The sequence below is a fragment of the Eumetopias jubatus genome, unplaced genomic scaffold, assembly GCF_037043125.1.
Source record: "Eumetopias jubatus isolate StellerSeaLion01/CBP00866 unplaced genomic scaffold, mEumJub1_p1.0 scaffold_1, whole genome shotgun sequence".
Classification (NCBI taxonomy): domain Eukaryota; kingdom Metazoa; phylum Chordata; class Mammalia; order Carnivora; family Otariidae; genus Eumetopias; species Eumetopias jubatus.
Window position 1 is genome coordinate 68,894,991 of NW_028274807.1, and position 26,036 is coordinate 68,921,026.

Genomic DNA, 26,036 nt, shown 5'->3' on the forward strand with positions numbered 1-26,036 from the left:
TCAAGCAACTCTGGCTCTGTAATCCTGGCACCCAGCACAACACTTGGCATGTGAACAATGCTCAGTGAGCTCTTATTGAATGAGAGGAAATCAGCAACCTACCTAAAACAAAATGACCTGCAATCAGAGATCATGGTTTCCGTATCTTTAGCCGCACTAACATCGGATACTTGCTACACTCTGGTTTTCCCAAAGAACTTTCTCTAATCGCAAGCTGCAAGAAGCTGGCTGACGCCAGACATAAGCAGTCCAGCGTACCTGGTTCATGTGGCTAGTCTGAAAGATGCATTGTTTCATTGTAGGGCTAGGCCCTAAATGTTGGTACCTTTTTGTCTCTCAAGTGAACTGGAGCAATGTCTGGATACAGATGGAATTCTTAGGGAATTCTTGATCATGGGGTGCCTGTTGAGAACTTCTGAAACCAACCTGTTTTGATGCCATGAATGTCTCTGATACTTATCTCTGTGGAAGAAAATGTTTCTCCAAGAAGGGGTGGGATGGGGAGACCAGGTCATGACACTTACTCAACATCCCTGATGGAGAGCCAGCTTTTTGGACATTGTTCTTTTTCTTTCTTTCTCAAATATCTTATTTATTATTTGAGAGAGAGAGTGAAGGGGAAGGGCAGAGGGAGAGAGAGAGAAAATCTCAAGTAGACTGCGCCAAGCACGGAGCCCAACACAGGGCTTGATCCCACGTCCCCGAGACCATGACCTGAGCCAAAACCAAGAGTCGAACGCTCAACCGACTGAGCCACCCAGGCGCCGCCAGACATTGTTCTATTTGATGCTCACAACAACTCTCCGGTGTATGTGACAGATAAAAAAAGATCTGCCAGAAATTGAGGGTTACCAGAAAGGAGGTGGGTGGGGGATGGGTGAAATAGGTGATGGGTATTAAGGAGGGCACTTGTGATGAGCACTGGGTGTTGTATGGAACTGTACATTTACTGTAATTGTACAACTGTACAATTACTACACTGTACACCCGAAACAAATATTATACTCTATGTTAACTAACTGGAATTTAAGTCAAAACTTAAAAGAATATATCTGTCAGGGAGGTAGTAAGTCGAGTCCAAGGTCACAGAGGTAGAAAGGGGCAGTGCCAGGTTTAGAATCCAGATTTGAACATGCACTGGGTAAACGGTCTCTGTGGAAGTGTTTTTACTAATTAGGGGAACAGCATGCCTTACAATCATAATTACTGAAGAATCCTGTAATAAATTCTGTTCTTAGAGCCTCCATATCCTGAGCACTCTACAATGGAACATGACTCTCTCAACTTTTGCTGTCATGTGCATAATTCAGATTTATATAATAGCAGATAAGGGGAACTGCAACGTGGATGTTCCTTTGGGGAAAAGAGGCCCTTTCTCTAGAAAATACATATATTTTGTATTTTTATATTTACCATTAGCACCTGGGTAACCATCAATAAACTGAGCAAAGACTGATATACATGCAAAAACTTGAAGAATTTTCTAGGCTCTCCCACCTGAGGCACACAGTAGTAGCAATCCTGCCAAGAGGCCCCTTTCTTAGAACATTCAATATGTCAAATCTTGGTTCATTCAAAAGGTACTTTTCGAGGCCTTTGTTGTGGAGTGCATTCAAGATGGTCCTCTAACAACCCATTTATGAAATATACAAATTTTGATGCAGTGGCAGAAGGTACAACTGTGACCACAGACCCGGGAATGGCCATTGGGAGACTTACCCTGAGTGAAAATTATATTTCTGAAGAAAAACAGGATAAATACGGTGAGAACTTTTATAAACATAGCTGGATAACTACTGCCAAAGGAGGTGTTTCATTTGGCAAGAATCAACAAGTCTAAAACCAGGCCTGAATGTCAGAGGCGCTTGTAACTGGAGAGATGTCACAGAGCCTCGTGAAGCCTTCTGGAAGCCATCAGCCCAGACCCAGAGCCTGTGCTTGGAGGCTGGCTCTGGCCTCTGCCGATGATGCCATTACTGTTGCTCCCCATTTTTTTATGTTTGGGAGGGAACTCCAGATGCCCCTTAACCTCTGCCTGCCTGCCACATATTAAAGGACTTATGTATCTATACAAAAATCTATATTAAAAAGAAAAAAGTATATATAAAGTAGAAACTGGCCAAAGAGCCTATTAGAGGAAGTAAAATATTTGACACCTTACTTAGATGTACTTTTGGGATCTTGCAGTCACAAGACTCTGTTCAAAAGGGCTGTTCGGAAGTCAAAAGGGCTCTGTTCAAAATCCCATATCCTATTTAAGTTTTCCCAATATATGAAACCCAAGAAGTAGGCCGACCATTAGCAAGTTATTCACTGTACCCCAGTGCAGTCATTCGAAGTACAGGGAGGGCTGAAAACTTCAGGGCTGGGACAGAGTTCAACAGTTTACCACAGTGGAGTAACTCAAATCCCAGGAAATGCACTGTCTGGATATGGTAACCAACAAAGAACAAAGTTTGAGCAATAATCTTTTATTATATGAAGGAAACCAAACAGGCCATGTCCTACTTCTCATGTTCTGGTGACAGAGGGGCTCGGAAGGGTCAACACTTCACGAGACTCAGAAGAACAGAAGCCCTCGCAACGGCTCCCCAAAGCGCCCTGTGCACAAACAGGGACAGCCTGTGGACAGAACCATCGTCCAGGTTCTGTTGCCTCTAGAAACCAGAGGGAAACACAACAGCCCGGAAACACTCCCGTGACAACGTGTCCCAAAAGTAGTAACAGAAACGGTTCCGCTGCTTCTGGACCTTCGTCTGATTGCTCCACTACGAACTTTTATGCCACATGACACGTTACAAACCTGGACTCTCTCGCATTCCCCCTCCGCGCTCTCTGCGGGAGGGGGAGGGCAATGGGACAAGAGACTAGAAGCGTCTGATAGACAAAGAGACCAGAGAGAAGTGGAAGGAGCTTTTCCAGGACGTCCCCACCACCAAACCAGAGCCCCCGCCTGAAGTCAAACCACAAGCACATGGCCCTTGGTGGGCCAGGTTGCAGGGAGAGGGGCAGGAAGGACTGTGAGAGAGTGCTGAGGTCAGCTGCTCCTGAGGCTCTGAGTCAGCACCTTCCAGACCAGAGTGGCTGTCGGGCAACAGACTTCTCCCCCACAAAACCCCCAAATATAACAGCAATCCAAGAGCTTGAAACCCGTGGGCACGGTTCCAGAGCGGGAGCCCCAAGCTGACCATGCGTGCCAAGGAACTGGGCGCTGGAACCCATCACCCACCCAGTCACCGCTGCCCCCTGAGCCGGCTGTGGCGGGAAGACCAGGAAGGAGGAGCGGGATGCTGCAACGATACACAGGAACAAGTCCTCCCTGGAGCCGGGCTCAGTTCAAAGTCCTTACTAAATAAGCAAACACAACAATGACATCATTCCAGAAACTGTTTTCCCCACGAAGACTTGGATAGCTTCACGTTTCAACTAGCTGTTGCTTTTCAAGTGCAGGGGTGGGGAGGGTAATCGGGGATGCAATGGAAAGAGTAAAAATGTTCCAGTCAACGAGGTATTAAAGTCATTCAACTTTAAGGGCTGCTTAGGATATAATATTACCTGATAAAACCAAGACACAAAATTGTACACAGACACACACACACTTAGAAAAAATGTTTGAAAGGAAAGATACGGACCTCTTAATGTATGACTGATGGAATTATAAACAATTAAACAATTTATTTCATTTTGTTCTACTCTTCTAAAACTAAGAATAATTCTCCAGCTATCTGACCGAGCACAGTTTTGGAAGGGAGACATGTGAACCAGTGTGGGAGGAAGGAGTTCCTCCAGATGGACCAGATGGTCCAAATTAATCCTGGTCACCAAGAAGGAGGCAGACAGCAAGGACTGACCACGTATCTATCAAAAGAGTAATTTTTCAAATTTTCTTTAATGAATGTGTATGGCTTTTCAAATGGGGAAAAAAAAGACATCCCACCCCAGCCATCCTGAGATGTTAGTGACCTGAAGTACCGTGTATGTGGGAGCCTCCAGGGCTTCTAGGATCTCCCTTCTCTCTACCCAGGGACATGTGAGAGTCTCTCAATATTGCAGGATTGTATGGAGTGAAGGGAGAGAAACAGCACCCGGGCAGAATTCTGAAATGCAAGATTAACTCAAAACTGTGAGTTCTGGTGGCTGAACAAAAAAGCTACGTATTCTCTCAATTACAAAATATTCCTGCCTCCAAAACGACAAGTTTTCTCTACTGAGGTCACTCACACCTCATCTACCACCTGCCCTGCACCCCCAGGCTCTGTGCTGTATTCAGAGAAACCTAACATCTGAGGGAGGGAGAGGAGGCATCTACCACATGCTGGGCCCTGTCTCCTACCAAGCACGACGCCAGGTCCTTTGTCTATGTCTTCTTCGATTTTCAGAATAATGCAGAAACGAAGGGTGGCGAGCCATTTTGAGACAGGAAAACCAAATGTACGAGAGAGAACCCAGGCAGCAGGCTGATGAATTATGGGGATGGAATCTGCACACGTCAGCGGACTTAGAAGCCCCTGCCCCCAGGCAATATGGACACAACATGTCACAAGCAGCCTTCTGGATAAAGACGTATCAGAGGATTGTTTCTGGCTCCTGAGGGGAAGGGAGGACAGTTTCATGACACTATTTGCTAATATGTTTGGAAGAAGAAAAAAACACTGCTAAAAGCCAGTTACAGACACTGCCAGGATCCTTGGAGCTTCTACGGTGCTGGTGAAGGGATTGGAAAGTCCACCCCCGACCCCCCACCCCCCTCCTGGAACTCCTGAGGCACAGCCTGGTGGTTTATGGTGGCAGCCCCTCCTGCACTGACCAGAGGTGGTGGCATTGACTCAGAAAGGATCCAGTGCTCGGCGAGTCCTCCTTCTGTGCCAGGCTGTGCCCTAGGTGCTGTATACACATGCTCTATTTTTCACAAGAGCTCTAAGCCCAACGTGACATAAGCATCAGGTGATGTTACTGGATTTAGACCCAGGACTGCCTGATCCTAAGTACTTTTTCTGCTAACTCAGATAGAACCATCCAGTGAATCCCAGTCTAGCATCTCTTTGCCAGAGGACGAGCAGATCCCCTGTTGCATGGTCAGCATATCAAATCCTAATTCTTCACTCCGTGACATTCCTCTATGACATTCACATGCCCTGTACTTTCTGGAGCAGTTCCAGTTATGAACATGCTGGCCCCACTGCTCCCGTGGGTGCACTCATACTTGTCTCACTGTGCGGTCTGCCCCAGGAAGCCTCACCCACATTGGGGCCACCCTCAGCACTTGCTCCTTCCAAAGAGGGACGGTCATTCCTCCCACAGTGACAGGTCATTTATATGCTCTGATTTGCCTCCCATGTTTCTGCTTTATCTTCCCTATGATACTCAAAAGTTCCTTTCAAATCACTACTTCCCAACTGGAAGACCACTCTCAAGGGAGGAATTCCAGCAACAGCAGAAGAAACTACAATCCTGCCTAAAATGGTTCCACTTACTGTATTTGAAGGCAGCATGGCGTCGGAGGGAAAACCCCCTCTGAGATAGGATTTTACAGTGTCTCACTGGAATGCAACTCCCAGAATGGGAAGTGCCAAACTGTAATTTAACTGGAATCCATGGAAAGTCTTACGCATAGATTAGAAAACTTAAGTGTTCAAACAGGACACAACAAAAGCTTGGCTTGACTAGAGTTAACTTGGAAAAATTAAGACACTTCAGCTTTTGGTAATGAAGTTCAAGAACAACTCAAGAGTATCATGTGATCATTTAACAGAAAAGAAAAGGGAAAGCGGGTATCTTGTTAGGATATGTGAATGGAAGCAGAACGTCCAGATCACAGAAATGTTCAGCTGAACTCTGGGCTGGGCCCTCTCTCTCCAGAATGACAAATAACAAGCTTAGCGCTCAGAAGCACACTTAACAAACTGATGGAGTCCTCAGAGCAGGAGGAGACGTGGTGGCTAGTGTAGAAAGAAAAGAGAACAGAGAAACAAAGAAATTTTCAGATGTTTGACAGGCTGTCACATGGAAGAGGGTGTCTAGAATATGAATTAGTGGGTGGCAATTACTGAGAAACAATTTTCTGTTCAATCAAAAGAAACTTCCAAACCATGTCTGTAGGAGGCAGAATGACGGCCCCCAAAGATGACCACAGGAGGCAATCAAGAAGAATGGAATGCTGTGCGAGTAAGTCCTGGACGACCCCCACACACCCCTGTGACTCTGGGAGTCCACAGGCCCACGGCAGGTCCTTCTGCCCTTGTATTCCATACGCTGGTCCCCACCCCCAGGCCCGGTGGCCCGCAAGGCTTGCCTGGCCTTCTCCCCGGAGGACAGCGGTTAGTCAGCACAAGGCACCCTTCGGGAGGGGGATGCCCTAGTGGTGCCCGGGCCGGGCTCAGCGCTAACGTGCTTGCGGGGCGCCTACCTGAGCAGAGGACCCCTTTGTTCCTGGCACAGGAGAAGTTGTCACACTGGCAGAAAGCGCCGTAGATCTTCCCGAACTCGCTCTCGAAGCAGGAGCACTGGTTGCAGCTGCACTCCCCGCGCCCGCTGCACAGGGGCTTGCCCTCGGCTTCCCGGCACAGGTTCTGGTACCCGCTCTGGCTCTCCCCTTCCTGGCACTCACACCTGGTGCCCAGGTGGCCGGGGTTGCACTCGCACAGGCCGCACACGTAAGTCCCGTTGCCGCTGCACCTGGTGCTGTCGGGCTCCAGCCCGGCGCTGCAGCCGCACTGGCAGCTGTAGGTGACCCCCACCTCCAGGCTGTCCCGGAAGCCCACGGGCCGCAGCGTGAACGTGTGCTCCGCGGGCCTGCCCGGGCAGCTCCGGGCCTCCGCCGACACTTCGAAGGACGCCTGGGCGGGAAGAAGAAAGGGGCCGTTGCGGCGTGGCAGTCCAGGGCCTCCCCGACCACCCCGGGGCCTGGCCCGGGGGAACGGCCCCCCACCGCACGCCCCAGCCCCCAGGCCCTGGGGCCCTGGACCGAGAGCTGCGGCTGAAGGCCCGAGGAGCAAGGGGCCCCAGACACGCGAGCGCGCTCTCGGCGGAGGCCCACAGCACTCAGGCGCGCCGACATTCCACAGGCACGTGACCTTTTCCTCCTCGCCGCCCAGCCGCCCAAAGGTAGCCGGACACGCTCAAGGGCACGTGGGTCTAGCTCCCCTGCGGTTCACTTTTATCCGACCCGCTCCCCTCTCCATTTTCAAAGTCATTCATTCCGCGAATACTTCCTGGGCACCTCCTCTGTGCCGGGCGCTGAGCTAGATGTGCCCCCGACGTCACGGGGCACGGGGGTCCACACACCCTGGCAACTGCCTGCCCCTCTGAAGGCGTTCCTCTCCTGCTGGACAGGGGACGAGAGGGCCCCGGGTCCCTTCCGGAGTGTCTGTCTCCGCATAGACACGCCTGAAGCCTCGCTCTGCCCTCATGTCTCCCTGGACTGGTCCTCACAGCCGCATCCATCGTCCTCAATCACGGCCCCGTGGTCGTAATCAAGCGTTATCACAGACCAAACGCGCCCCGCACACGGACAGACTTTTTCAACAAAGCCCGTGGAGAAGTGTCGCTAACTCCTGAGCTTCTCACGGGCCGCCCTGGAAACAGGCAGCAAGGTGGGCCCGCTGGCAGATGGCAGTGCGGGAGAGATGGCCGTCAGCCGCCCGCAGGGCTGCGAGGTGAGCGGGGCCCGGCGCGGCTCGGCTGCGTTCTCCCCGGAAGCTGAGCGCCGCTCCGCCACCTCCCGGCCTCCCACGGGACAGGAGCCGAGTGCGGCTCGTCCGCCAGGCTGCGCCCGGGGCCCGGCGCGTGGAGGTCCACAGCCAGGTAGCCGCCCGCCCTGACCAAAGGCCACCCTGAGACGCGTCTCCTCCGAACGGGGGTTGGGGGGGCCAATCCCGACGCGGACCCGGGCCTGGGCCCGTTCCTCCAACTGACTCGCTGCGGCTGGCCGAATGCCTTTATTTTTCAAAAGGCTCCTCAGGTCCTTCTGGGGCTCAGAATGGGTTAGAAACCACTTTTAGCTACTGTTATTCTTAATTTCATTGTTTGGGTTGGATTAAACCTGATTTTTAAAAAGTCATCTATAACTGGCTTTACTGGCCACTCTTAGGTAACAATTAGGTATATTTTTGGAGAACACTGAAAACATGTTTTTTTCTAAATGTTCTACAGATCCCTATCACTTTGGGGTCTTTACTAATTCTAAAAGGCCTCCCCTCAGATTCTGTGGCATCTAGGGACACCCCAGGGTGGGAGCGGGTGAGACTGAGCAGGAGGACAGGCCCTGGAGAGAAATACCCACTTGGCAGCCGGCATGGCTCCAGGGGAACCCAACAACAGAGATCCAAGAATCAGTGTTAGCCAAGGGGAGTCACGGGAGATGCTGTTGGACAGGTGAGCTGACGATGATGACCAACAGCCAGAGTCAGAGGACGCTGGGAGAGCCAAACCAGCTGCAGACAGTTGGGACTAGCCCACCCCCACCCTCCAGGTCTACACAGATGGTTAGGAGGAAACAAAGGGAGAACCAGGCCAAGTTTCAAGGACCTCAGGTATAGGTGGGCTCTTGAGGTAAGGAAACAAGATGAAGACCCACCCGGGAACTGAACTCTGCCTGATGACAACAAACATGAATGGTTACCGGGGGTCAAATGCCTACATGTGCCAGGCACTGTGCTGGGCATTTCCATGAGTGTCTCATTTATATGCCCTAAAAAGAGGCATTCTCATTTACTGGAGAGAAAACGGGGTTGGTGGGTAGGGGAGCTTAGTGCTGGTCACACAGCTGGTGGGGGTGGGACTGGGCTCTCCTTGGCACGTCACCTCCTGGAAGTGGGAATGCGGCAGATGTTTAGTGTCCATATCTGGGTTCAGTGGGAGAGGTAGCCCAGCTAACTGCAGGGACCACAAGATGGCAATTCTCCAAGGTGGTGACCAGAGGCATCTCCAAAATCTACCTGCCTTGGGCTGGGGATGACTCAAGCCTACAGACAGGAAGGGGGTGGGGTGCCTGACCGAAGCTATCCATGGGGTTGTCAAGAATGCAGAGGTGAACATCCCTTCCTTTGGAGAGAAGCCATGACTTGCTCAAGGCTACCACTTCCCGGGGTTACAATGATGTAGGATTTGTTAAATGAAAAGTTCTTGCCTCCCAAAGGCATCTGGGGCTCAGATATGGAATAAGTGGCAAAGATATAAGCTAGACCAAGAGCCAAAGGGATTTAATTACTGAAAGACTGTGAGGAGTGTCCATCTGGGAGCATAACCTGCCCCCAGGGAAACTTGCCTGCATCCAGGGACAAAGTAACAAGAGAATTCAATCTCCCCAGTCTTCCCAATGTGTCTGTGTTTGCTGGGGAGTAAGTGGAGAAGCCAGGAGAGTAGCCAGCGGCCCAGGATTTAGAAAGGCTCATACACTGGCGGGCTGGCCAGGGGAATGAGGAAGACTGGCCTTTAGGCAGTCCTGGTGGCTTTCTTCAGCCAAAGCTTTGGTCTAACCCAGGTCCTAGCTGTCAGGCCCATGCAGCCTGGCGTGTGGCCAGCCATCTGATAAGCAGAGAGCAGCTCTAACTCAGCCACTGGTCTCGCAGGTCCTGCTGGGCACAGGAATGCTATAAAAAGCACTTCAGGAACAACAAGTAAATCTGTTCTGCTACCCTCCTTTCAGAGTCCATTTCCCTGGGGGATTGGGAAAGAATCCAGAGTCTGTCAGGCCCCTGGAATGAGACTTCTTCCTGATTACTGTGGACTTCAACTGATACTCAAGGCTCCCCAGTTCCTGGAGACTTTCCATCTCCCACTCCAAGATTCCAGAGGAAGGTCATGGACATAGCAGCCCTCCCTCCCATCCAGTCTTGTTATTTGAGTCTCATTGGGATGCTCCTGGTTTTCTTGCAGGGCTGTTGGCCTGATCCATGCTTTCAAAAGGGCTGCCCAGCCCCCACCCCAAACCCACCAAACCCGGGTCTGTACAGATGCCAAGTCTACCAGGAGCTCATTGAAACAAAGTGCTGGGCATGGGCACGGGCTACAGGGCCCCAAAGCAGGGGACAGGAGAGGGGGATGCTGTGGGAAGCCTGTGATGGGACTCACTAGGTCCTTTGTACTGGGTGTTAGTGCTTGCTGCACGGCTGGCCACTTGCATACTAATTTGTCAAAGTCAGTTCATGAGAAAACCAACTCCCAGTGGCCAGGCCCACTCAGTCAGCACTGGCTGGTGTTGGGACCAGAGGAGGAAAATTAGGGAAAAATTGAAATCACTGGAGAAGAGAACCTCATTGGATTTGACACTTAGGTTTTATTCAAGGAGTATTTCTTTCGCCCTTCACCCCCCTGCAACCTCTCCTGCTTCCTGCCTGGAAAGATCTCTTAACCCAGAGAACACAGAAGAGTCACAAAACTATGGCCTCTGGTTGGAAGTGACCATAAAGCCTCTGCCTGCCCCCCCCTCCCCCCACTGCTCCTGCAGGAAGCTTTAGTTACAAGGTGGTGAGACTCACCTGGCTGCCACCTGAACCCAGTTGTCCCAAGGCTGCACCCATCCACCCCCATCCCCGCCATGGGCCATGTCCTCATCTACAGGCCAGACCCAGAGATACCCGATGACAGTTATACCCTGACTGCTTTTCCTAATCCCTCTTCTCTGGGTAAGTCCCTGAGCCCTTCTGCCTACCTCCTGCCATTCCCTGACTTGTCCACGGACCTCCCAAGTCATGGCACTGAAGAATAACACCCACCTGCCAAATAACGGCCAGATACCTTATGTTCCTCAGCTGAAACAGCACCTCTCTGTGATGTGGGTCCTTTGTCCTTGGGGCTGCTGGGACACCATGCCTAACTTTTATAGCTGCACCCCTCACCCTCTATGGGGCTGACTCATCGCATGTGTTATTTCCTCTGCCAGATTTGTCCTTGAGACCAATGTTAGGGGGGAAGAGCCCACATACTCAGGAGCAGGCCTGGCTGCTGAAGCCCAACTGTGAGCCCTCTAGAGAAAGCTCAGTCTGGGAGGAGGGACAGAAGTTTGCCTTCCTGGCCCAGGGTTAAGAGAATCAGACTGGCCCCAGCTGGGAAAGCAGAAGTGCGTCTCTCCTTCAGCAAAAGGGGGGCTGAGGGAGAGCCCTCCTCATTCCCCTGCCAGGGCTGGCTCCATGGGCCTGGGCCTTTGTAGTCCCAGGGCCCCACACTCAGAAGGGCCCTGTGCTCAGTTTAATCCTCTGCTGTTGTCATCTTCAAACTCTGTATTTTTGAACAAGGACCCTGGGGATATTTTGATTTTCTACTGGGCCCTGCAAATTATGCAGCTGATTCTGCCCCTGTGCTTCCAGAGCCCTCCAAGAGCTTGCCTCTCATGGGCTGGTGTGGCCCTGGCGGGTAGCAGCTTGTCCACTGTGACAGGTGAGTGGTTGCTGCCCCGTGCCAGTCTATTTCCATCCAAGAAAACGAGGACTCCACCCCCGCCGTGCAGTAGAGCCAGGGGCCGTGGGACTGTGGCCTCCTGGAGAGCGAGACAACAGTGGGAGCCGCCACGGGAGTCTTCCCTCTGAGCTGAAGGGAGGCTGCTGGCCCACCCGTACAGAAAAGCTGTCCAGGGCGATCAGCGTGGACGAAGCACCTTTCTTCTGTCTCTATTTCAGCTTCTCTAATAAATCATCCCAATACATCAGAGATTTTTGTTTTTGTGAAAAAAATGCCATTTAAAATCTTTTGGGGGGGTGCACCTGGGTGGCTCAGTCAGTTAAGCATCTGCCTTCACCTCAGGTCATGATCTCAGGGTCCTGGGATTGAGCCCCATGTCAGGCTCCCTGCTCCGTGGCGAGACTGCTTCTCCTTCTCCTTCTGTGATCTCTCTCACTCCCTCTCAAATAAATAAAATCTTAAAAAAAAATTTTTTTTAAATAATAAAATCTTTTTTTTGTCTTCTGGACAATGTCCCTACTTTCCTGGGCTATCCTAGCAAAAACAAAAATCTGTACACAGGGGTGTCCGTACATAAGTCATAGTGATGCCACCTGGGCTTCCTAGAAAGCTTTACTTCCCAAGTGCATGAGGTAGAACACAGACTCTGGCATCAGTAGTTTCAGATTTGACTTCAGGTTCTTGTGGCTCAGCAGCAGAGGACTTCCAGCAAGTTTCTCAGGTCCCCCTGGGAGCCCCAGTCTTTCTCACATCAAGTGGGGAAGTAACATCTACTTTACAGGTGCTGCAGGAAGCAGAGAAGTCTCTACTGCATGCAGTACAGCCCATCATAAATCCCCATGAAATGGTACATGGGTTATTCCCTCCATGGTAAGGACGACTAGTCAAGTGACCGAGGTCTGAGTTGCAAGTCCACCACTTAGTTGGGGATCTTGGGCAGGTTCTGACACTCCCAAATCTCAGGATGCCCAGCAGCAATGAGTGCAGCGCCCCGTTCCCCACCAGAGCCACGGGGTGTATACACTGAATGAAGTAAGGCGCATAAAGGCACTCAATAAACTATGTTCCCTGTGGGGGGGGGGCCTTCTTTGTTATCATACTTTGCTCCGAAATGAACCCTTTGAAATGAACCCTCTGAAACAGACATGAGAGAACAGAATCATAGGCAGTAAGAGGCCAGGGAAAGGTGGTCTAGGGTACCAGCAACACAGCCAGAAAGCCCTGGCTCCACTTTTCTCACCTGTCAACATGAATAACACTACCTTGCTCATAGGGAAGTGGTGAGGAACACAGAGCTAACTCACTATCTTTCCCAAGGCTAACTGCACCTACCTCTTGGGTCTATGAGGAACCCCAATACTCTTAAAAGAACTTTCTTGCTTTTGCTTAAGGCAGCATCAATTGCCTGAGTTTCTTGCATCTAAAAAGAAATCCAACTTTATGTCATTATTATCAACAAACACCAGTTCCTCTGACCTTTCTGGTTTCCAGACAATTCATCGTGACACTTGCTTGTCACTTGTGCTTTGAAAAAAAAAAAAAAAAAAGGAGAGCGAACTGAACGCAGAACTCCAGATGCAGTGTGACCCACACAAAGAAGAGTGGGACCATTCTCTCTGGGGTTTCAAAATACTTCTGTTAATGCGGCCTCAGTTGGCTTCTTTTCTTTTTTTAAGCAACACTGTTTATTCACATTAAGCCTTTGAGAATCAGAATCTGCCAGATCCTTTTCTTAAAAACCACTGTCAAACCAAATTTCCTCCACCCTGTTAATATTCTGAGCTGAATGCAGGATATCAGTCCTGTGATTTCAACCCAGCTGAATTTTGAAAGTTATTTTAAATCTTGGTTTTCCTGTATTTTGAGATAAACTGTGTTCTCCAGTTCTGTGACCTTCTCACATTTGATAAGCAGGTCTTCTGTGAGTTCAACTGCAGCCAGTAGCGAACATGGACAGATGAGAGACATTTGGAACCCCACTCAAGTCTTCCTCCAGCTGACATTATTAACACTTTTAAGAAGCAAGTTTACTTAGCTACGAATCTGCCTAACCGTGCTATCATCAACTCCCACTATTTATCTTACTCATGAGGATGCCATTAGACATTGTCTAGAACTTTCCTGAAACCCAGGCATCTCGTGTACGCTGGAGGCTCTTTCTCACCTCTGTCCCACTGCACCTATTTCTTCAGGTAAAGGGCTCCTCTTTTGGGTGCTTTTCATGCTTTTTGCTTTCCTGACACACTGCACCAGACATTCCACCCACAGATCCATGGAATTCACTTGTGTGTCCCTTTCTCTCGTGATCTCTGCCTCCTTCCATTTTTTTCATAACTGTCTCTTTCAACCCTGTGACCACTGGGCTTTTGTGGTTTTCAAAAAATCATCTGGACTGATTAATCATTCCAACAGATCAAGATAACATAAACATATTGCAAAATCTGACAAATATTAAATGTAAAATTTTATCAGAAGTGCCTCTTTAAGGAGATGAAAGCTTTCCCCACGCAAAGAGTTCATGTATACATAAAATATTACTTATTGCTAAATGAGACAGGGATTGATTCTATTCCTATTTTGTATTTGTCTAGATTAAAGCACACCCTCCAAAAAAACCTGATTCATATAATTAGGAAGATGGGAATAGAAGGATTTTTGTTACAGCAATGTCACCTGACCCTAGGAGCGCCTTCTGAGTTAAATGCCACAAATAATCATTTTTCACTTTTAATGATGTATCATCTGACAACTTGATTAGGCCATCTTTCCCTTTTTTTAAACAAAAGCAACTTGGGAGAAACAGGTCTTAGATAAAGATTTATTACTTAGTCATTAGAGTCCCTCACCTTCTCAACATTGATACCATATTTTGAATTGTCCTTTTGTCAGGGCAAGGCATCACTATAAGATTTAGAACGCGGGGGGGGGGATGTACGCCTGTGTGTTGCAAATGGGTGAAGGGCAGCCATGACAGGAAGGAGGGAGAGGATCGAGCATGGCATGTGGGAAAGCCCCAAAAGGCCATGCTGAGGTACAACCGGCCATGCAGCTCTACCTACGTCTCTCTGAGCTGTTTCCCTGGCGTCCAGGGTGTAAGTCTGCTGATACCCACCTTGGCCATCATTAGTGCCTAATACCCCAAAGATACAGTCATCTACTTTCAAGGTCCCTATAAATTTTTTGGCTTCAGTCAGATTCTTTCATGTGTGGAAGGGAACTTTCTCTCACTGCCTTTCTATACTCTGAGCAATGGAACTGTCAACGCAACAGGGAAAGGATCCGTGGCCTCCGTCTAGCAGCAGGAAGCTCTGGAAGACGTGTGGACAGCTCTCCATCACCACTCTGCCTGCCTCTGTGCCCGTGTGTGTTTTCTGTTTCCATCACCCATATTAGTCCCTGGTTTGGCGCATGAGTACGCACACCTTTACATACAATGGTTCTTCCCCATCGTTACTTATAGCCACTTAATCCACACAAAGCTTCAGTGCCCTCCATTGCTGTGGAGTTATCCACCCCATCAGATCAAATCAGAAGAAGTGGATGGCTTTCTTCATATTTTGCAGAAGAGAAAAGCGAGGGTCAGATTATCCAAGGCACAGAGCAAGCTGTCGAAAACTAGGAATGAAGGCCAGTTTTCTTAGATTCCTACCATACTCTCCCACCTAATTTCATGCCTGTCAAATGAAGAAAATAATGTTTTAAAATGCCAAGAGCACAATGTCAACTTGAGGAAGCCTCATGCGGCAACACACTGAGTGCTGTCTCCTGACAAGCTTTCTAACGAGTCCACCTGGCACCCCGAAGACACGGCACAGAGCAGGCATCCCCCCCCGATGCGGAGTTGGAAGACAGAATAGAAACCCCTAAAGGACTCTAGTAAGTGATAAAAGTTACCAGAAGCCAAAGAATGATGACCAACGCTAACAGGTATAATTGGGGGTGAGAACTTACCGTGTCCCCAATCTTCAGGCCTTCACACTTCCTCTGGCCAGGGTAGGACACACCATCCTGGCAGGTAGCAGTGAAGAAGAGATTAAGATCCTCAGGCTGATCCCAGACGGCCACCTCCACTTTAGACCGGATGCTCTGAACAGAGAGAGAAGACGAAGCCAGAACCATTTAGTACGGGTTGCAGCAGAGATGTTCGCCGTACTGGTCCTCTGAGGCCCACATGACTGTCTCTAACTCAGGAGTCTCAGGCCAAGGCAAGAGCCAGTGGGCTTGGTTCACTGCCCGTCCCTCATCCTTTCCCTTCTCTCCACACCCACACACCACCTAGCCAGACATGGCCCGAGGTCTCCCTCCATGGGCTCAGTGAGGTTGACAAGGGTCCACCTGCCATATGGTAACTATCTGCTTCCAGGGGGTGATGCTCTGTCCCTGCTCGCCATTCCAGAGTCATCTCTCATCCCACTCAGCTTTGGAAATGCAGCTCCTCAAATCTTGCCACGTGCCCCCTTACATGGGCCCAGGACAGTGTTCCCTTAGTCAATGGCTCTTCTCTGTTCTCTTCCCCTGGCTAGCATCTTGTCAACCTTCAAAACCAGTTCAGCAAAACCATTTCTCCTGAATGCATCCTGCCAATGCTCACACTCACACCCACCCTCCACCAGATGAGGACCACATTCGCTGAGTTTTGAACCACATTCTGAAAGATAGCATCTTACATGGGGATTATGTTCTCAAGATGGTGAATGAAATAAAAATCAAGCCAAAGTTACCCATCAGAAGAGAAAAAATAAAAAGACCAAAAATATCAAGTGTTGGAAAGGATGGGTGGAGCAACTGGGGCCCGCACCCTGCTGTGTGAATTGGTACAAGCTTTGAGAAAACCATTAGGCAACATCTACTAATGCTTGGACCAACCTTGGACCAACCTTGGACCTAGTAATTCACTGTAGGATTATACCCAACAGAGATGCATACTGACCAGAGACATGTTTGAGAATGTTTAGAGCAACACTGTCCATAGTAGCTAGAAACCAAAACCACCCAAATGCCTGTCAATGGTAGAACAGACTTTTAACAATGGTGTGTTCACATAGAATACCATACAGTAACAATTAATGAAATATGACATTCCATGACATAGATGAATCTTACAACACTGCCTGAAAGAAGCCAGACACAAATAGCATACACACTGTATGATTCTATTCATATGAAATTTAAAAAGAGGCAAATTAATGGTTACCCTTGGAGGGATAAACAATGGAAGAGGGCTTAATAGGTGGTTCTGGGTGTTAGTAATATCGTTTTTGGATCTGGGTGCTGGATACTGTTTAGTTTGTGAGGAGTTTGCGCAAATTTCGCAGAAGCACGCCTGTAAGTTGAAAAACTTGCCACTGAAAATCTCTGAGGAGGACATACTTTGGTGACTCAGGCCCAGTGAACTGGCTTGTATCTAGGGGCTACATCTTACAAAAAATAAATGTTTATACGCTAAGTACATTCAGTATGGCAGGATGCACACACTCTGAGAGACACACAGATACATGGACCCCAAGATCAACGGATGACCCTTGAGGCCTGCACCCTCCTTTCTCAGGTGTACTTCCGGGAACATGAACAGATGGCTGGCAGGACTGCCTCTTGCTCTTCTGGGGTTCTTTTCTTTTTTTTCTTTTTTTTTTCCCCTTTTTTCCTGAGCCTATAGTGCTAAACTTGAGTAAGTTAAATATGCAGTTTTCCTAACAAATTAATAGCTTATTGAAAATACGCCCTGCAAAAAATAGTCTCCCCCTTTGCAACAAATTGTCCAAGTGCTTTTACAACTCTAAAAATACTCTCTCTCTTAAATCCACTTCCTCTTGTGTCAGCCTCGACTGGCAGAGAGTTGCGTGAGCACCTTTCAACATACACAGCACTCTCCTGCTGAACACAGTTCTTTACCGAGCTCCTTTCCCCAGTGAGCTGTGAGTTCCCACAGCCCTATCATATTTCTCCCTAGGATTGAACCAAGCTTCTGTTGAATGAATCGATGGATGTTTTAATGGCAGCTATGCTCAGGGGTTCAGACCTAGTGGAAGAAACTGAAAATTATTTTTGAAAGACAGGTCATTTTTTTTTTATTCCTTATACTGTGCCTTTTATCCCTGTGACTTATTCATTCCATAACTAGAAGCTGTATTTCTCTCTCTCTCTCTCCCTTTCACCCATTTTGCCCAATCCCCCCTTCTCCTCCTCTCCGGCAACCATCAGTTTGTTCTCTTTATTTATAGGTCTGATCCTGCTTTTTGGTTTTTTTTTTTTAAGATACCACTTATGAGTAGAATCATATGGTATTTGTGTTTCTCAGTCTAACTTATTTGACTTAGCTCAATACCCTCTAGGTCCATCCATGTTCTCACAAATGGCACAATATCTTTTTTATGACTGTGTAATATTCCATCGTGTATACACACCACATCTACCTTATCCACTATTTAGGCTGTTTCCATATCTTGGCTTTTGTAAATAATGCTGCAATAAACATAGGGGTGCCTGTATCTTTTTGAATTAGTGTTTTCATTTTCTTTGAGTAAATACCCAATAGTGGAATACGTGGATCATATGGTATTTCTATTTTTAATTTTTCTGAGGAACTTCCGTACTGTTTTCCAGAGTGGCTGCACCGGCTTGCATTCCCATCAACAGTGCATGAGGGTTCCCCTTTCTCCACAACCTCACCAACACTTGCTATTCCTTGTCACTTTGATTTTAACCATTCTGACGGGTGTGAGGTAATATCTCATTGTGGCTTTGATTTGCATTTCCCTGAAGATTAGTTATGTAGGGCATCTTTTCATATGTCTATTGGCTATTTGTATGTCTTCTTCAGAAAAATGTCTATTGGGGCGCCTGGGTGGCTCAGACGGTTAAGCGTCTGCCTTCGGCTTGGGTCATGATCCCAGGGTCCTGGGATCGAGCTCCCTGCTCATCAGGGAGCCTGCTTCTCCCTCTCCCTCTGCCTGCCACTCCCCCTGCCTGTACTCTCTCTCTGTCAAAATAAATAAAATCTTTAAAAAAAAATGTCTGTTTAAGTCCTCTGCCCATTTTTAATCAGATTGTTTTTTGGTATTGAGTTATATAAATTCTTTTTTTTTTTTAAGATTTTCTTTTTAAGTGATCTCTACACCTAATGTGGGGCTCAAACTCATGACCCTAAGATCAAGAGTCACATGCTCCACTGACTGAACCAGCCAGGCACCCTGAGTTATATAAATTCTTTCTATAAAGGAAAAAAAAATAAATTCTTTCTATATTTTGAATATTAACCCTGTATTTGGATACATACATTTGCAAATATCTTCTCCCATTCAGTGGGTTGTCTTTTTGTTTTGTTGATGGTTTCCTTTGCTGTGCAGAAGCTTTTTATTTTGATGTAGTCCCAATAGTTTATGTTTGCTTTTCTTTCCCTTGCTTTAGGAGACACATCTAGAAAAATGTTGCTCTGGCTGATGTCAGAGAATTTACCGCCTGTGCTCTCTTCTAGAATTTGTATGGTTTCAGGTCTCACATTCAGGTCTTTAATCCATTTTGAGTTTATTTATTTTTGTGCATATGTTAGAAAGTGTTCCAACTTCATTTTCGTGCATGTGGCAGTCCAGTCTCCCCAGCAGCATTTATTGAAGAGACTTTATTTTCTCCATTGTATGTTCTTGCCTACTTTATCATAGATAATTGACCATATAATTGTGGCTTTATTTCTGGAGTCTCTTTTCTGTTCCACTGATCTATGTGTCTATTTTTGTGCCAGTACCATACTATTTTGATTACTACCAATTTATATTCTAAGACAAGGTCAATTTAAAATATACATATTTTCTAATTGTGAACAACTATGAGAATGAGGTAAATCAGTATATCAAAAAAGGGCTAGGTAGATTGGAGCTATGTAAAAAATTACTTAGGATCAGTCACATAAAACATGAGGGTCCTGTGGCTTGCCAGCAAGACATTGGGAGGAAACACTAGTGCTCCCTCCCCATGAAGATCTGCTGGAGCTGCCACCTGGAAGCATTAATAGCGGAGAAAGAGCACTGGGGACTGGGACTCCTATTGAATGAACTGGTAACTGTAATGGGTGGAAATCAAATCTGTGCTTCATTCTGGCCCTAAGACCCCAAAGCCTTGTGTTGTGATCTGAAGTTTGTGTTATTCCTACTCCCCATAGGAATCAGAAACTCTTAAGATGTTGGGGGCAGGGGATAGGAATTGCGGAGATTATTCAGTTCAAACCTGTCAGTTTATGGAAGTGGGAACTGAGGCCAAAGAAAAGGTATCATCCAAGGTCATTCAGCTGCTGAAAGCAGGCAGGACAGAACCAGGCCTTCTCCCTGCAGTGTTCGACCTTAGAACGTGCCGATGGTCAGGTTGCATTCTGGTCATAAGGGTCTATCTGCTGTAAAAGACTACGGGATCCCAGAGGGCAGGACAGTGTTGTGTTTACTGCCCCCCCCCCAAGATATAGATGATGTCTGCCACACATCAGGCCATCGGTATATATTTGCTGAACAAATGAATGAATACATGGGATGGAACATAAAATACAGTAGAGGATCAAAGCTACAGGCAATGCAGTTCTTATGCCTGAAGACTTACATATGACTCCTGAAATTCACTTAACTCCTACCAGATCTGCCCCTGAAGATGTTTCCTTACTCCTCATCCTAGGACAAGGAGACAATGTCAAGGATGTCACAAGTTTAAAGGCTATTAACATCCTCAGGCAGGCCAGGTCACCTCTGCAGTTGCTTTACATCAGGCCAGCTGTGTTGTGGGTGGGCGCACAATGGATGACAACGACGAAAACAGGAACACGCGCTCCGCTAGGAGGCACATCTACCACAGTCTCTCCTACTACCCTCCTCCACATGCCAGGCTAGCGGTTTCCAGCCCCTTCTGTTCTTCCCCATTTGAAAAGAGCCCCCCTCCCATGATTCTGAGCCCTATTCCCCTTTCTCAGTGTAACATAATGCTGGTGTTGTGTGTGTGCACCCAGAGCCTCCCTCTGGGCTCTGGAAGGGAACCTCTCCCCAGCACTGACAGCACAGCCAAACTCCACATTGCTAACCTCTCTTGAGAGGACTCGGTGATCTCTCACAACGAAGAATTTGGCACAGCAAGCAAAAATACATAAATCAAAGCCCAGAGTTGAAGATTTCACACTATGAAAGCTGTCTACAACAGACTCGAGTCTGCAAGACATGGATTTAAACATACCCTTCCCATCTGGCTCCCTCCTCAGCCTGGCTAAATCCCACAGCTGTTTCATCTGTTACATGTGCTTCAACCAAAATCTCTTCAGAACGTCCCCACAGATGGTTGGCCAGCTCTCTAGGGGAGGTCAGAGTCAACACCCAAACTTAGTCATCTGCTGCATGACTCATATGGAATCCACCACAAAACACTGAGACGGTAAGGTAACACAGAGAAAAGCAAACAGTCCGGTCACAGCTGGGCTCACACTCAGGCCAAGGAGAGGAGCAGGTGAAAGGAAAACCAGAGCTAAGTGCACACTAAGTGCATGGGCACACACACACACACATACGCCCTCGAGGCCCAGCCCTGGCCTTCGAGTCTGTCAGAAATGACCACGACCTGTGAAATAGGTACTACTCAATGCTGAGCACCAAGAGGCCCAACACGGCTTCCACCAACTAGACTTGGCTCCAGATACCTAGCTGTCTCATATTAGTGTAGTTAGTATCTTTAAAATACCCACTGAAGGGAGGGGGCGGAAGTAGGGAATTCCCAACGATCCCAACTCTTTGAGCTGATACACATGTTCAATATCTTGGTGGTGGTGATGGTTTCAAAAATGTGTACCTGTGTCAAAACTTGTCAAATTTTACACTTTAAATCTGTACAGTTAATTTTGTTCATGATCTCAATAATACTCCTTTAAAATATTTCCACTAAATTTGAATTGTCACTGTGGATAGCATTCCAGAATCAGCCATGTTAAGAGTTGAGTTTCAAATGTTCATTCACAAGTTGTGTGTCTCATTTCCTAACACGTTCTTTCATAGGAGCCAGCTGAGCTCAGAGTTAAGCTATGGTCCTGGACGCTCAGAGTTCATCACAGGTGAAATGTAGCTCCTGCCTGGAAAAGATCATTTTCTCTATTCATCCAGACCCCGACTCCTCAGCAGCAGACAGGGCTCTTCATTCCTCTCCTAACCTCCACCAACCGCACAGAGCATGTTCCCCAGGTCCCTGGATTTTCATTAAGAAAATGAATTTAGATGTAATAAACCTGCTAAGGGCCATTGCAACATATCTCAGAGAAAGGCATTTACAAGCTCCCACACAGGGAACCGACAATAATGCCTTGTGCTCCCTGGTTTTCAGCGGTCCCACACACAAATGTTGGAGTGTAGAACCACTCAGCCACACAAAGCACCATTTTCCCACCCAGCCGATCATTATGCCCTCCTTAATTAAAGCCATGGGAGCAGAGAGCCTAGGCCTTCAGCAGGAAGTTCTCTCGGGGGAGCCCCCAAGGTAGGTCAGCCAGCTTCCCAACAGGATCTAAACTCAGGAACTATCTAAGGATGGAAATGCTGGGGAAGGGGCTCCTCCCCAGAAACCTAGGAGAGATCCTCACCCCACCCTAGAGCCCAAGATGGGCTTACTCTTCAGCCATTTCTTTTCCAAAGGCCCTGGCTTGGCAAAAGGCAAACTATGGTCACACACACACACACACACACACACACACACACACACGCACGCACCCATGCATGCACACACCCCCCACAGTGACAAAAGGTCCAACAGCAGCCCCTCTCCTTTCCTTACCCAGGGGTCTCTCAGCCCCTGCACCCCCAGAGGGACGGGGAGAGCAGCACCAGGGGGTTCTCTCACTCTGACCCCTCTAGTCCAGAGTCCAGAGCTTGAGGCCAAAGGGGTTCACAGTAAGGAGTGGCCCTCAGAAAGGGGGTGACATTAGCAGGCCTGGACCCCCTCCCTCACACACACACTCTTCTAAGACACTCTGTCAGTAAGTTATGTTTCCACCCAACGTGGAAATGTGAAAACCACCAAAGATAAGGTGAACCCGGAAACCCTGGCCTGCTGGGTCTGGTGAAGACTTAAAAATCAGAGAACAGAAAAGAGGATGTCAGTATGTGGGGAATGGGGTAAGAGATGGGGAAGGAAGTCTTTGGTTTCTCTCAATAGGAAGTTCCAGGAGTGAGGAGGGATTGGAGCATTTGTGAGAAGAGGACCTTTAACTGCAATAGAAGGTGGGGGCGGTTAGAGGACAGAAAGCTATCCACAAATCCTCATTGCCTGGACGCTCAAGCTCCCGGAGACCACTTGAGGGCTCTGGGGTCCCCCAGTGGCAAGGACATTACCTCTGGTTCCTGGTCAGCTGAGCAGTATTTTGTAACTCAAAACAGGACTGCATCAGTAGGTTGACAAAGTCAACACTGGAGAGGCAGAGCTTCAAATACTCATGTGTGTATCAGTCACGGCTGGGAAAGTAAGATGGTTTTTCTACCACACGTGTGGTGCCATAGTGGATAATGAGGTTCCCAGAGGTTAGCCCACCAATGTCTATTCTACATAAGTTTAGGACTAATAGTGCTACTTAAAGTATATTTACTTTATGCATAACTTTGTTTTAACAGGAAGACGCACTCTGAATTCCAATTTGGGAATTACCTGGCCCCACGAGGGCCTGGGTGGACGCTGAAAGCTGCAACCCTAGTGGGGCTTAGCAGGGAGGGGAGGGCTGAGGGTATGAACTTGCCAGCACAAGAAACTGGGCTTGCCATTGTCCTGAGAAAAGTAGGTCCGAATCAAGTACTTCACGGGTCCACAGAACTGAGGGAAAGGAGGACAGGAAGGAGAGAAGTTTGGGAATCATGGAGCTGGGCTCGGCCTGAGGAAGGGACAGCTAAAGCATGTCTGGGAGTGCCCCACTTACCACTCACAGAGAGCCCAGTCAGTGTGACAAGTTACAGAGCAGAGAACTCACCAGGCCCTCACAGCCTCTCTCTGAAAGGCCCTGATTACAATCAGACGTAAGGGGGCAGGCAAAAGACCTTTTGCTTCTTCTCGGATCCTTATATTCCATTTTAGTCTGCAGCTCGATGCGGAGCTCTAAGAGCATGGGGAATGTTGACTGTCCTGCCCACTGGGATGTGAGGTCAGTGTGCATGCTTCTCACTTCCTGCCGACCCACAGGAAGGATCACCTCGGCAACAGGACGGGTGCAGAGAGCCCACGCCTACCCAAGCATGGTGCTCCAATGGGCCCGGGCTATCACGAAGTCAGAACCCAAGCATGTCCAGGGGCCACGGGCCTGAGTCTGACTGAGCCATTTGCTGATCACTGGGTTCAACTTTTGATGAGAGTCAAGAGGGCAGAGGCAAGGGGAGAGGTGGCATCAAGTAGGGTGGCCTTCTCCATCCCAAACCTGAGTGAAGGAGGGAGGCATCAAACTGAAGAGACAGGCAGCAAAAGGGGCGCCTGGGGGGCTCAGCTGATTAAGCGTCTGCCTTCGGCTCAGGTCATGACCCCAGGGTCCTGGGATCCAGCCCCGCATCGGGCTCCCTGCTCAGCAGGGAGTCTGCTTCTCCCTCTGCCCTATCCCTGCTCCTGCTCTCTCTCTCTCAAATAAATAAATAAGATCTTTAAAAAAAGAGAGAGAGAGAGAGACAGGCAAAGGAAGCAGAGCCACACACACCAGCATAACTCACTGCCCACCTGCATGCACATCAGCTCCTGGGGCCTTGGCGGGAGAGGGTGGGGTGGAGGTGGCAGTGGGGAAGAAACTGCTGACTTACATTGTATGCATTGATAATCAGCTGAATGATATTTTTGGAGTCTCCATGTAAAATCTCCACTGTTGTTCCAGGTATCAAGGCTGTGAAATTCTTGAAAAGAAAAAGAAAGGAAGAAGAAATGTAAGCCAATTTTGCCCTTCTATACTGACTGCTCTTCTGAGCTTAGACCAGTAAGGACCCTGCAGCACCACACTCTCTCACACCATAAACTGGAGAAGACACCACAACGCGAGGCAAGAAGAACCGGCTCTGCGGAATGGAGCTGCCACAGCAGGCTGTGGGATATCGACCTTTGAAGGTCTGAGTGCAAAGGGCCTGGCAAGATCTGCTCCTGAAGTAGAATGTCCTGCTCCTTCCAGGAGACCTCTCCCCTCTGACATGCAACAGACAACTCTCCGAAATTCCAGTCTCCTCTATGGGTAACATAGTCTCAATATTCTTGCCATCTTTTCTCAAGTCTACATAGATCTGTATTCCCAAGTTCAGCTCAAGGACGCCCTCAATATCTTCAGCAGGAGCAAAAGGGGAAGCTCTTCCAAGAGTCTCAACTATGGCCTCTTCCCTCAGTAGGGAACTGAGATGTGAATGGTGGTTTCCCAGGAACAGCTGGGTATCTCAGGGTGAAATCCCGTGGCACAGCAGGCAACCTTGAAGTGGTTGCCTTTCCTCTTTCATTTGTCCCAACGCCTGAGCAGGCCACATATTAAAGTGCCAGAGACCTCTAGAAACTCCCACTGCCCTCAGCCTGTCCTGGACCGCATGGGCCGCCTCCCTGAGCAAGGTGTCCTTGGTTCTGAGCAAGAATGGCTTAGGCCACAGTGGATCGCTTCTGTCTTGAAGTGTCTGGAAGCATACCCAGTCTAGTGTGTGCAATCGATCCTTCTAGAAATGTTCCTTGTAAACGGACAGGTTTTGTCCTATCTTCCACTGCACAAAACAAGAAAAACAATCCTCTTCCCTTGTTTTCATCTTCTAAAACTGATTCGGACTAGAAGAAGAGAAAGAACTCAAGTAGATGTAAGTGGCATTTTATCAGTGATAATCTCAGGCAGAAGCAAGAGAAAAACCACAGTCAGACAGAGGTTCTTCTGTGGATATTTAGGAGCAGTCTGGAGAGGGGACGGGGACTGGCAGTCTGAGGGGCGGGCAGGGCTGGGGAGGGATTGCCGATTCAGTTCTCATAACTTCTCAAGGCAAAGGAAGTCGGAGGGGAGCTGGGTTTTACATTTAACTTACATGAACACTCCCTGAGCAACTAGGAGACTTCTGGTTCAAAATGTGACTTGCCTATGGTTGTGAGAAAGAACACATTCACGAGGGGAGCTTATAATGACGGTCCAGAGGCTGACCCAGGAAAAGTCTCTTAGAATAGATTCATACACAGACTGCTCTATTCACTCAAGACATCTGTTGCTTTCTTTGGGAATTCCTGTCTCAGACTAAGCCCCTGGTCTGCTCCACTCTTTGAGGAAGGCATAAAACTCCAAATACTGGAGTGAGTAATGTAGCCTGCTTCGATGCCTGAGCTTTCTTCCTGTATACTTTTATTTTATATTGTTCTTCCCTATTACATTGGATATCCATTTCATCACCTGAAAAATGGGACCTCATACTGTTTCCAAAGTTTTTCTCAGGATCAGACTAGATACCATATGTTTACATTGCTTATAAAGGCATGTACTGCTAGAAGAATGCTAATAGCTTCTTCAATACTACTATTTTCCACTAGATCAAGACAGGGCTATATTCCGCCCCTCCTTTGGATCCCCTCCCACATAGAGCAAGGCTGTTAACATTCCTCACCCCACCTCCCCACATTCTAATCTCCTATTCACCTTGGGGTCATCATGGGCCCCAGAATCA

At 48.3% G+C, this 26,036-nt stretch overlaps 1 protein-coding gene across 3 annotated transcripts in view; it reads right to left on the reverse strand.

Annotated features, from left to right (window-relative positions):
• The window catches only part of ITGB5 (integrin subunit beta 5), a 112,171-nt gene that overhangs the window by 23,668 nt on the left and 62,467 nt on the right, over positions 1-26,036 (reverse strand). For 2 of the 3 annotated variants that reach the window (XM_028091289.2, XM_088024852.1), the window contains exons 8-10: positions 24,174-24,263; positions 15,349-15,483; positions 6,407-6,836 (exon numbers count right to left, since the gene is read on the reverse strand). In XM_028091289.2, the coding sequence (XP_027947090.1) occupies positions 6,407-6,836; positions 15,349-15,483; positions 24,174-24,263 (655 nt within the window). The remainder of the gene's footprint in view (positions 1-6,406; positions 6,837-15,348; positions 15,484-24,173; positions 24,264-26,036) is intronic. The other variant, XM_028091290.2, reaches the window with a different exon arrangement.